This window comes from Glycine soja, chromosome 9 (genome assembly GCF_004193775.1).
Source record: "Glycine soja cultivar W05 chromosome 9, ASM419377v2, whole genome shotgun sequence".
Lineage (NCBI taxonomy): Eukaryota > Viridiplantae > Streptophyta > Magnoliopsida > Fabales > Fabaceae > Glycine > Glycine soja.
The window spans coordinates 28,478,760-28,492,017 of NC_041010.1; the positions used below are offsets into that span (position 1 = coordinate 28,478,760).

The 13,258-nt window shown below is 32.3% G+C and overlaps 1 protein-coding gene across 1 annotated transcript; it reads right to left on the reverse strand.

Annotated features, from left to right (window-relative positions):
- Positions 1-2,341: 2,341 nt before the first annotated feature.
- Positions 2,342-7,683, reverse strand: LOC114367275 (probable peroxygenase 5). Its single transcript, XM_028324426.1, has 6 exons — positions 7,540-7,683; positions 7,186-7,305; positions 6,137-6,222; positions 3,111-3,205; positions 2,894-3,019; positions 2,342-2,779 (listed from the first exon to the last, which is right to left on the reverse strand). The coding sequence occupies exons 1-6, from the start codon at positions 7,577-7,579 to the stop codon at positions 2,632-2,634; spliced, it is 615 nt and encodes a 204-aa protein (XP_028180227.1). The 5' UTR covers positions 7,580-7,683; the 3' UTR covers positions 2,342-2,631.
- Positions 7,684-13,258: the final 5,575 nt, after the last annotated feature.

Below are 13,258 nucleotides of genomic sequence, written 5' to 3' on the forward strand. Positions count from 1 at the left end.
ATTTCAACATTCAGATACACTGGTAATCGATTACCAATATATTGTAATCGATTACACCATTTAAAAAACAATTTGAATGTTGCAAATTCACTTAAAAACTTTTGAAATCAAACTTTGCCACTGGTAATCGATTACCAGAGAGTAAAAACTCTAGTAACTTAGAAAATTTTGAGAAAAACTCTTTTGAAAAACAAAATTGTGCTATGTTTGTTTTTTGAAAAAAAAAAATTCAATACTTCCCTTGTGAAGTCTTCTTGATTTCTTCTCTTGAATCTTGAAATCAAACTTCTCTTGATTCTTGAATCTTCTTGATTTCTTCTCATGAAACTTGAAATTTATCTTGATCTTGAACTTGTTAACTGAATCTTGAAATCATTCTTTGGGATTTTTGTCATCATCTTTGTCATCATCAAAACTACTTGAATCAACTTGATTCATCATAATGAAGCTTGCTTCTACAACATGTTACTCTACAAGGTAACATTTCTCTCATTTCAGATAGGCACCCCTCGATTATAAGTGCCTACAACAACCCAAGTAACTTATGGATTGAGGATGCACCTCATTTCTTCTACCTACGCCACAATGGACAAAATTTCCTTTAGTCAAACTCAAACTGCAAACATTTGAAGAAACCACTCATACAGGCTAGTGAGAATTTTTAATTTTCTTTTGTTAAACTATATTTTAATACAAATTTCATAATTTATTAAATTGATTGAGTATTTACATGATACGCATACACGGGGAAGTACACTGGCTAAGTCTTGGGGATATCCATATGAGTAAGCTAAGTGCAGCTGAATGGCTTAATCAGTTACCCACAAAATATTGGGTACAATACTTCGATGAGGCGAAACATTGGGGACATATGACTACAAATTTGTCTGAGTCAGTCAATACCATGTTCAAAAGCACAAGATATTTGCCGATGTCATTGTTTGTTGAGAAGACATACTTCAAGATCACAAAACTTTTTGTTATTAGAGGATGACAAACATAGGCAATGCGGTCAGCAGGAATCAATTATGCACATTTTAAATGAATTCGAAAAACACAACCATACATTTATTGTAAAAGATACTCAAGCCCCAGTTGAACCACCCAGACCACCTGGAAGGTTTAGGGTCATGTTACAATCTCAAAATTGTGATTGTGGTGAATATCAGACTAAACATTTACTGTGTTCTCAAATAATGGCTGCCAATGTTATCCCATGAACTATGTGTCACCGCTATTTACTTTATAGAACATATTTCATGTCTTATTTGCAAACGAATTAAGGTGCCAAAAATATGAAGGAGATCAGTGGGGTCCTGATCCAAGGAGAAGAAATGCAAAGGGTCATCCGGTTTCAAATCACATTCCCACTGAAATGGAAATGGAAATGGACAAAGAAATTGACAGAGATACCAAAAAAGATGTGGAATCTGTCGGCAACAAGGCCATAACAAAAAAAATTATCCAAACCTACCTTTATCTTCCACTTTTAATTAGAAAAATCTCAGTGTTCATGTATTTTATTTATAATGTAATGTATTCTAATATAAATTAATTATTATTAAACCAAAAACATTATCAATTTTTTAAAAATAAACAATATAAGAAAAATTATATTTACTAAAATATTTTTAAAAATAAAAAAATATTTTTAAAAAATATAATATTTAAAAAGAAAAGTTGGGAAGTCGGGTGGTGATCGAATTCCCGAATTCTTAACTTCGTTAAAAAATATTTTTTTAAAAAAAATTTAAAAATTAGAAGTAAGAAAAAAAATGAAGGTTGAGAAGTTGGGATGGCTAAACCTAACATCTCACCAATATTAAAAAGAGGTGAAATTCAGGCATTTCTTTTGAAAGTGGTGTATTTTGATAAATTATAAGAGAGAAGGTGTAATTGGGTAAAAAAACCTATTAGAGTTTACATGTGTTTTATGTTTTAATTAGCTGCGTTGTATGTGCCCGAGGATGCAATCTCTCTTTATAAGGGACATCTAGTGTTTATCTTTGGGGGTTAACATATGATGTACTAGTGTGGTTGGGTTTGGCACTACTTGTGACATGTTCAACCTGTTCTTTTAAATAATGTAATTCATTTGGTGGTGCAAAAATAAAAAATTATGATTATCATGTGTAATGCTGTCATTTATAGGTTAATTTCTTTTATCTATATATTTTTTATGTGCACATATATTATATATTAATATTTTAGGTGAGAACCTAAGATTTTAAAATGAAGTTATGAGTTTTCAACCCCTTTCCAATCCCAAATAAAATCTAGATTTTAACAATTGTGTTTTTTTTTTTTTTACTGTTTTAGGTCTGCAAAACAACCTTGTGGATAAGTGCCTGTGAACATATTACAGATTTGCCTTCTTACTTCATAGACAAAGATACATTTAACTTAATAAATAAACCGATATACAAACAATTTTTCTTTTTATATTACAAATGCCAAGCATGATGAATGACATAGACAAATTTAACTTAACAAATAAACCCAAAACACACTTTGGAAATCGTAAAGTATTATGGTCATCTATTCTTAAAAATAAACACATGGTAACCTTGAACAACTTCCTCTTTCACATTATCGTGTCGATAGTAAATTTTATTGTTAACTGATTGAATATTACTTCTTTTTGCTTGAAGAATGTTCCTTTTTCAACAGTTCAAACACGCTTCCATCATAAACACCACGGATTGTTTCCTTCTGTAGTAAGCCATTCTTATCTTTGGCAAGTTTGTAAAGGAATTTCCATTCAACCTCACCACCAATCCTGTAAGTGCATTATATGGTTGCAACATGTTAATATTTCTATAAAAAATCAACGAGAAAAGAATAATAATTGATAATGACAAATTTGATCCCATAAGAGAAATGACAAACCTACCTTCCTTTCAAATCTTTTGTCTCTCTGTTTGCCTTTAACATCTCCTTCAGCTCATCATATGTTAAAGCATTTGGATGAGTATGTGCATGTTTTGTGAAAATTTCTTCAAATTTTGAAGGAACAAACCTATAAAAGAATTATCATGAATTAATTAATTAATATCACCAAATTAAAGAAATAAAAAATCTAAAATGGAATGTGTGAAAATATTAACTACCTTCCTTCAGTATCATAGACTCCAGTGTCACTGCCATGTTTGCCGAGTTGTATATTCTTAATTTCGATTGGGAAAAGAAAAGATGGAAACTTTCCCTGGAACATAAGAACCGGACAAGCAGTAGCAGTAAGTACTACTAATTGTTAAAAAAAAAAAAAAGTTTTGAGGAGTTTGTATTAATTAATTATTTGTGCCTATTTCTCACCTTTATTTAATTTAACGAGAACTATTAAAAACTTTTGTCATACAACCTTTAATATATAAATGATTTAGATGAGTCTCCACTAAAATATTTGAATAATCACGAACATAAAATTTCACCACTAATATATAAAGCGAAAATAGAAAATATATGATAGTAGTATTATAATTTAAACAAAGAATGGCTCTCTCTTTAGTACAATTAAATTAAAAGTAAATGTTATATATCAGACTCATCACTGTACTTAATATAAAATTTTGATTAAATTATAGTTTTTTCCTTCAAGATATTATAATTCTTTATTTGGTTTTTCATTTTATTATATTATATGTTATTTTTTATTCCTTTCTATCTTTTTATATCACAATACATTTAAGGCTTAAATATGTTTTTGGTCCCTGATAAATATCCAGTTTTTGTTTTTGGTCCTTAATAAATTTTTCCTTCACATTGAGTCCCTAATATTTGAAACTTTTTGTCTTAGGTCTGTGCTGTTAGTCCGAAATTGTTATCTGCCTACGTGGCCATTAATCAACCACACAAGCATGTAACTTATGGTGTCATGTGTAATCTTTGTCTGAGTGGGATTACATGTGGGCTTTTTTTTTAATTTGTAAAAAGTAAAAACAACGCCGTTTCTTACCATGGGAAAGCCATTTTTCACCATTGGATATTTTTACTTTTTAAATGGACAACTATGATTTTTTCTATTATTCCTTTTTCTTTTGCTTTTTTTATTTGTCTTTCCTTCTATGACCCTAGTCTCCCCTTCTCTCTCACAGTCTCACCACCTTTGACCTTCATCCTTCTCTGTTTGTTTCACGTCATTTCAAACTGTGAAAACTCCTTGTGGTCTATTGGAATGGCATCACCACCCTTCCTGCGTTCACAAGGTCATTCTACTTGGTTCTCGATTTTGGATTGTTGTCATTGATTAACGCTTTGGTGATGCTGATAATGAGGTTGGGCGCATCTCAAAGGGTTTCCATGAGTGAAAATCCAATGAGTTTGAAAGGGAATATGGTGCAAGGCAACAAATCGAGACAATGGTTGGTTTGGAGAGTGTCATGATGACCTTGCTGATCAAAACAGACCAAGTTTTGGATCTTGTTCGATTCGAGCTTCAGTGACGAAGCTTTGTGTTGCGCTATCAGCTCCAAATCGTGTGCCATTTGCAAACCAATGAGCCAAAACCAAATTCGCAAACTCTTCGAAGAAAACTAGACGTCTGTCGTGCCTTCTTTATCGTCTATAAGGCCTTCGCCGACAACCTTGGCCAACTCTTCACTTCGAGAGGGTCGTGGTGGGGTTCAACTTCAGCTCCTTCCCGAACTTGTTTTCGCCTTTAGCCTTGGCTTTTAACACCTTATAACAGAGTAAATGAAGAAGATTCTCATTTTTTCCTTTTCTGAGAGCGTCGTGGTTTGGTTGTTCACGATTGGGCTCCTTAGGTGGAGATTCTGTCTCATTTTGTAGTTTCTTTGTTTCTGAGTCACTGCAGGCGGAACTCAATGCCGAAATCTCTAAGTCAGGGGGTGCCGATTGGGAGAGGTTGGGGTTTGTGTTGAGGTTGCCATAGGGAATAGCTTTGAGATGAAATTTGAAGACATTGAGGCTTGGGGGATTGGATGGTGTAGGAGAGGTGGTAAAGGGAGAGGATGTTGGTAGCAACCATTTCCATTAGGAGGACCAAATTCAAGGTCATGGTGGTGAAGGTAAAAATAAAAAGATACACGTTGCATGCTTGCATGTCCAGTTAACGGTCAAGTAAGAAGTTAACGGATCCCGACTAATGGCAAGGACCTCAAACAAAATTTTTCAAATATTAGGGATCCAATTCAAAGGAAAATTTTATTGGCGATCAAACACAAAGAATTGGATATTTATCATGGACCAAAAACATATTTAAGCCTACATTTAATATATTGCAAATATATAAGATCGAAATCGTGATTTTTGCACATTAATTATTTTAAACTTTTTACACATTTATTTTGGTATGGTTAAGTGGTATCCAGACCTATGTGCCTCCATTCCATAACATGACAAGTTATAGTTAATGTATATGGGAATTGTCAAGGGAACCCTGGATCAGCTGGTATGGAGGTCTTCTACTGAAACCATAATTAATTGAAAGTCTTACTTCAGGGATTAAATACTGATGCCATGAGATTACCTTTTCTGAGGTTCTACTTGTTGTTTTTCTCTTCTTTTTTTTAAAGCATAATATTGATATGAAGTTATCTCCGTTGAAAGCAGTAACAAATCTTCGTTGGAGACATTGACAACAGAGAAGGTAGATATTTTCCTTCCAACATGATTTATTTCATACCTAAGGACTAATCAGGATTTGAACTATGGATTACTTGATTAAAAAACACAAGTTATTACCACTTGTATCAACAATTGTTCATTATTTCTCTTTTTTGCTTTGGGTGTTTTTTCTTGCATACCATAAATTTTAAGCACCACATCTTTAATTTTGAAAAAAGATAATTCGTAGTGTAAAAGTGTCACTCCCTTTCCATTTTGGAAAGAATAATCTGAAATGTATATTTATATTCCAAGATTACCCAAATGTAAGGGGTGATGCTGGAGATTTATGGAAGGTAGACGGAAATAGTTTTCTATTTTTTTACCTAAAATTTAGGCATAAATAATATAGAAGTAATAAAAAATAAGATGGTATTCATTCAAATTAACAAAGAACTGAGGTTAAAACAAGATGGATGGCAAAAAAAAAATTCTCAATTAAATACTCAAATAGACATGCAAAATTAAATGTTAGAAAATAAAATTTTTAAGCAATAAGGAGAAGTAGTACTGGACGAGTGGATTGACTAAGAGCCAAATTGATGAAAAGAGAAAGTCCAAAGGAAGCCAAGATCCCATTCCCAATTTCACGTAAGCCTGCATTTAATCAAAACTCACCATAAAAAATGAAACTCAGAAATTCATGATAAATTCTGAAACTGATTTTTTTTATGAATTTATTAGAATCAACTTGCAATTTAAAAGTTTTTGACAGACTAAACTAATTATATATTGTTATATATAATAAAATCTATTAACTTTTACAATAAAAAAACCATACTTAAACTAATTTTTAATTAGTTGTTATAAACGAAAAGTTTTACTCACTGCTACAAAAGGCACATACAACAACAATCGTATAAGACATTCGTTTTTGTAGCCAACATCATTAAAAGTTAAGACTTTTGACAATGATTCCAACAAAAACTATCTTAGAAAATAGTACCTTTCTAAGATGATTTTTAGATAAAAAACCGTTTTAGAAGACTAATTTTCTAAAACGGTTTTCTAAAAAATTGTCTTAGAAAGAGATCATTCTAAAACGGTTATTATATAAAAATTGTCTTAGAAGGGTATCATTCTAAGACGATTTTTAGTGAAGAGTTGTCTTAGAATGATACCCTCCTATGACGGTTTTACAAAGGATAAGAACCGTATTAGAATGGTATCATTCTAAAACAGTTATTTAAAAAACCGACTTAGAATGTGTTTTTTAAAAAATTAAAATAATGAAAATAATATCTTAGAGCTTTGATAATATATGCATGAAAATATTTTTTGTAGTAGTGACTCTAATACTGAATGAAAACTAAACTTTATTTTCCTTATACATGGGAAGTAACGGTAATTAATGACCAAAATATTTTTTTCCTATACACCAAAATGTTAAAATATAGTTAGGATCGTAGTTGTTAAAACCTACAGCATTATTTATACTGTGGCCAAATGTAATTGAGCAATCACCCTCATCCATAAAACCTTAATATTGCTATATTAGAGTTGCAATGACAAAACCTTAATGATGACATTAATTAAAGGGAAAGGAAAAGCATAGAAAACCTTGAAAAGTCTCCCATGGGTAAATAACACCATCGTGATTCTTGTCAAAGAATGCAGCATGCTTCTGCAGAATGTTTTCTTGAAGTGGAATGGGATTCTCCCCAACACCACCAGCTACTCCTGCAAATACATATACTTTGGTTGAAAGAATATAAAATGATTTTTGGACACTCAAATATCTATTTATCATGCACCTAGTGAGAGAGATAAAAAAAAGATTAAAGCATATGTTTTTATTTTTATTTTTTTGAGTGTACAAAGGTAGCGTGCACTGATAGCTAGGTGATGATGTAATAGAAAAAGAGAGATAATGAAATTGTAAGTGTTCATGAGATATTTGGAAAAGTGGCATACCTTCTAGATTTGTGTTTTCTGAGGCATGAGAGGAAGCCATATGGATAGAATTATGCTGAATCAATAAACGAGCAAACTTTAAAGGAGAAGAGCCTTTGGGGTTCAAGCTAGCTATAATTAAGAAGATAGTTAATGATTATTGTAAGAGTTGATTTGGGGTTATATATATACTAAAACTGAGACTGTGGAAAGGCCAAGGTTTAGCGTGTATCACACCATCGCCCTGTTTAATTATAGACGTTTTCATCATATCTTTGACGCTTTTTGCGGTTTTGAACAAAACCTAATAGCTGTATTAATCTGTCTCATCATGTTCTTGCGGAAAATGGCATTTATTACATTTTTTTATTAGAGTTCAATAATTTAGGGAAATTAATTAAAGTCCTCGGTTGTCTTGCAAAAGTGACCAATATGGAAACTTTCAATGTTTAAATGGAAAAAAGTTTGGTTAACACTTATCTTCTGTTCCGCAAACGATGCAGATGTGATTATGATAATAGTTTACAATCTAATAGTTTTCTAATTTTCTTTATGAAAAATAAACAAGTTTTTCTCAAAGAAACCAAATTTAAACAATATTGAAATTGATCCCCAGTAAATAATTTTGACTTTGTGTGCATTTTTTATTTTTACAAGTTTTACTTTGTTAGTGTTAAAAATATATTTAATTAGTTTAAACTACAATAACAAGTTTTACTCTTCCTTTTTTATGGCACGATGGGTAAGATAAATATTTTTTTTCAGTTTTACTTGTTATTAGAGTTCAAAATAAATTTATTTAATTAGCACATGCAAGCAAATCAATATATACGTACATGAGCATGCGTCTGACGTGCTTACTAAAGCTGTTAGGAGGTGCATGCCATAAACAAATGAAAAAATTTCAATGATATTAATCGACAATAGGCAATATGAAAATTGCCTTAACTTCTTCAAATAGAAGAATAAGAATTTGGCTATATTAGCAGTATTATAAAAGGTGCGACCTAAAATTTAATTTTGAGACTATGCATTATATAAGTTGTATTCATGATGACCTTAAGAGAGAAAAAAGTTGTATTCATGTTGTCATTAAATAGATATACGTCGATTGATTAGGAAGCATTAATTTGTATCAACAAGGCTATCGCAATAATGATGGGTTCATAATAATAATATCGAATTTGTAAATATATATTAAAAATTTACATTTGATTTTCAATAAAAATAGTCACTAATATTTTTTATTGGCAATTAATTTTTCCTTTTAGCGACAACAAAAATAGTCACTGATATGTTTTACCGACAATTCAATCATCGCCGGCCGGTAAAGATATTTCCGACAATTGCCGCGAGTGCTGGTAAAAAACTAGTTTTTTAACCAGAGAAGATGCAAAAATTTCAGAACCCTCACAAATACCGTTAGCAACAATATTCAAAAGAACAAAAGAAGAATAAACTGGTTGATCAGAAACACAATAACCAATCAAATCATTATCATACAATTCCATATCCCTAAGTTCTTAACGTAAAATAATAAGTAACTAAGATATGTGTGGTCTAGATAGAGGGTTTCGTTGTGAGTTCTTCAGGGCAATAAAAGTTTTCCAAAAAACAATCAAAGGTAGGGTTCAAATTTTCCTTTACCTATGACATGCGTGGTCTAGATAGATAGTCCCGTTGTTTGACATAGAAAATTGAAAATGCACCTGCCAATAATGGATCACAGACCAAAAGTATCTCAATATATATTTAATTTCCCTTAAAACAGAACAAAGATCATGTTTAGAGTGTTCAATTTACAGAATATTAAATAATAATTCTTATTCAACATCTTTAAAGCCAAAACTAGAGTAGTGAGTATTATTCATGCACTTGCAAACAATATCATGGAATTTTTACGATAACCTAGACATTTGCAGCATATCAATCGCATTCACAGAATATCCAAATTTTGAGAACTACATTTGAATCATTCCAAGCAATCATGGTGAAGCATCAATCAAAAATTACATTCACGGTTTATGTTAATTCCAACAACAATCACTGATTCCTAAGTCCAAATAATAACAATAGTCACTACTATAAAAAGTATTTTCTATGACGGCGAAATGACGACGGTTTTCCAAGATCTATCTTAGTATATTAGGCGGTGACAATTTTATAAATGCGAGGTTTCTAAACAAAGAGATTTTATAAAAAACCATCTTTAAAACTATCATTTGATGATGGTTTCACTAAAATCGTCTTAGAATGATTGTTATTCTAAAATGATTTTCTAAAAATTGTCTTAGAAGTAAGTGCCCTTTAGTCTCTCACTTCACACTCACACTCCCATTCGATTACGGCTATGTACCATCTCAGCCAATGGCTCTATGACACCTTCCTCTCCTCTGACCCCCACATCCACCTGGTAGTCCTCTCCTTCATCCCCCTCCTCGTCAGCATCTACCTCTCCTACATCCACTCCCCGGAGCCACCGTCCCTCGTGGGGTTCGATGCCCCTTCGCAAACCCCAAAGCCTTGCCCTAACCCTCACCACACCACCCTCGCGGGATTCCCTTGTAGTGTGAGATTTTGTAGCCTTCGCTCAGAATCCTAGGGCAATGTCTATTGGAACCATTGAACTCCCACTCTCATGTTTCTCTTTTTGTCGCTTCCATAACCCTTCATAACCTCAAGCCACTCCTCCTCCTGCCTCCGTCGTAACTTGCCCAAACTAGTAACCATCTTCATCAATGCCGCCACCGGCCCACCACACCACCCTCGCGGGATTCCCTTGTAGTGTGAGATTTTGTAGCCTTCGCTCAGAATCCTAGGGCAATGTCTATTGGAACCATTGAACTCCCACTCTCATGTTTCTCTTTTTGTCGCTTCCATAACCCTTCACAACCTCAAGCCACTCCTCCTCCTGCCTCCGTCGTAACTTGCCCAAACTAGTAACCATCTTCATCAATGCCGCCACCGGCCCACATTTCTCCTACGATGATCTCATCCATCAAGCTAAAAACCTAATTTTCAACCTCACTTTTCTCGATCTGCATGCGATATCTCTATTTCCTCGATCTCTCCGATTTGCATGCAATATCTCTATTTCCTCGATCTCTCCGAACTGCACATTCTCTCTCTCTCTCTCTCTCTCTCTCTCTCTCTCTCTCCTCAATGGTGAGCTTCAAGCACTGAATTTAAATCCTTTGTTAGAATCACCGTGTAATTTTTCACAATATGAATTTATCTTTGAACGATTTCAACTTGTAATAACAGATTTTGCACTTCAATTGATGGTGGTTTCCATTTCGCATTCACATTCACTTGTGTAATATCTCATTAGTGATTCATTCTCAATAAATTTTTTTTTTGTAGTAGTTTATCTTTATAGTGATTAAAAGATTTTAGCCAAATGGAAGCTATGTTATTCTATGGTTCCTTCTCAGTCACATCACATTTGTCGATTCGTGATTCTATGATTTTAGAAATTTCTAAGGATTTAAAAAAATTTCTTAATATTTTTAATTTTGTTTTTGTTGCTTGCTTATCCAAATGTTTTAGCCTCTTAGTTATAACATCAATGTGTTTACATTGTAGGTGTAGAAGACAAAACAAGAAGGCAACACGATGCAATGCTATGTATGCTAGTAGTTCTGTAAATGTGACTAGTGTACCATCAATTAGTAGGAACAAGAATGATATGTATGCTACTATTTATGTAAATGTAACTAAGAAATACATATTGTAACAATCAATTAGCAAAATTGTTAATCTGTTTTTGACAAATTTTATTTTCTTTGTTCAATTTGGTTGTCAATTTATTAGAGTTTATGTTGGTCTGTAACCATTCATATGATCAGTTGAATTAGAATGAGATCTTGTTTTTCCATGTTCACTCTACTCTCGTATGAACACCACCAAGGTTACTCCTTACTATTTGTTCTAAATTATGATTCAACAGGGGATATTGATAGTGTGAAAAAACTGTTAAGAATTTTCAGTGAACTCGTAATTGCTTTTACATGCATAGTTTGTCATATGAAGTAGTGTGTTTTATTTCTTAAGCTAGGGACAACCTTTTATTCCTACTACGCTGGTTCACACCAAGTCTAATGGTTTCTAAAATGTGCTTGCACTTTAAGGTGATCCTCCATATTTGTATATCATATCACCCTAACTTTTATTAGGCAAATATCTTCATGAAAACCTTAAATAAGAAAAGGTTTCAACTGAAAACAGACTAACTCTTATAACTTTTCAGTTTTTCATTTATTGTTCCAAATGACTTCTCTATGATGATTAAACTTTAAGCTTAGTTTCATAAAATTTGGTGCCCACTGTTGATTTTGTTACATCATTTGTCTTGTCTTTTGAGTTCTGATTTGTTGATTGTTGAATGTCCATGTCTTTGCAGGCGAATCATATCAAGTCTTAATAGTAATATGGTGACTTTTGTCAATTACGGTAGCTGGCTATCCAAGTAATTGGTGCATAAAGCAGCTTTGAAATGTCTTTGTTCTTATGTAGGGAAGAGATTTAGAGGATCAAAGCCAATAATCTTGCTATCAGTCACAAAGAAGCTTTCAATACAGCTACAAAAAAAGTAAAGACCAGATCAAAATTACTGCAAATATTTTACCCTATTTAATCATGTATATAATCATAATCATCTTGATAAAAACATAATAACTTATAATTGTTTCTTTTTTAGTGGGGCCATTTTTCCCATATTCATTTTGGGCTGATGTTGGAGAGTAACAACCAAGCTAAGATGGAGAATGTAAGTATTAATTAAAGCATAATTATTTCTCTATGTATCACTTATATTAAGAGATAATAATTATGATCCCCCTCAATCAACATTTATTTAATTATATGTATCATAGCTAGGGAATCGAACCCTTGTTCCTTTTTTGTTCTTTCAATTAAAAATAATAAACACCTTATCCAAAAAAATTAGGAAAAAATAGTATCAATCAAGACAATTGCGTATTACTTTCTAATATAACATTAAATTTTTAATTGGAGGTTCAGGAAAGGTAAATGAGTAAATCTTAAAAGAAGAAACTATCTCCATAAAAAAAGTTTTAAAAAATAATACATAAGTTCAATATTTATTAAACCCTGATCATTTACTATATTGCGCATAACTTAAATATTATAAGATCTTTGGTACACAACTTTGGCTAATTAGATGATATTTTATTTCAGGTTTCTGAGAAGCATTTAATGTCAAGGGTTGCGCTATTGAATAAATGAAGGCTATCTTCATCATATCATAGGACTTGAGTTTCATTTGAGTCTATCAAGTAAACAATATCTTGACCTATAATGAGTTTTAAGGACAATCATCTCCTTTTCTTCGTTAGTGTACTTGTCACTACTTACTACTTGTTCAGTGAATGTTTTCACTTAATTTGAAGCAAGAATGCTAGTTTTCCTTGTTATCTTACAATAAGTTTTATCCTCTACCTGATTGAGATCAAGATAAAACATGTACGCTACTGTTTTAAGCTCGATCACATGAACAAATATCATTATCTTTTTTTAGTACTATTTCTGTGGAATTTTTTTGTCTTTGATGAGAACTTAAGTGAGAGGATCTCATAGAGTTCACAGATTAAGGGCACACATGATCTTTATTGAAACCATCTGTAGCTAGCTTATTTGAGTCATATGCCAATTGCTTGATCTGTGGTTCACCTTTCAGATTCCAAAGATAGACAAGATCTATTAAGTGAATGAAGGAAAT

Excerpts from the sequence above, each read along its gene's own strand:
- LOC114367275 (XM_028324426.1), bottom strand. The coding sequence starts at position 7,579 with ATGGCTTCCTCTCATGCCTCAGAAAACACAAATCTAGAAG. Across the intron at positions 6,223-7,185 it reads CCCATGGGAGACTTTTCAAG|GCTTACGTGAAATTGGGAAT; the intron begins GTTTTCTATGCT and ends GATTAAATGCAG. Across the intron at positions 2,780-2,893 it reads ACAAAAGATTTGAAAGGAAG|GATTGGTGGTGAGGTTGAAT; the intron begins GTAGGTTTGTCA and ends ATGCACTTACAG.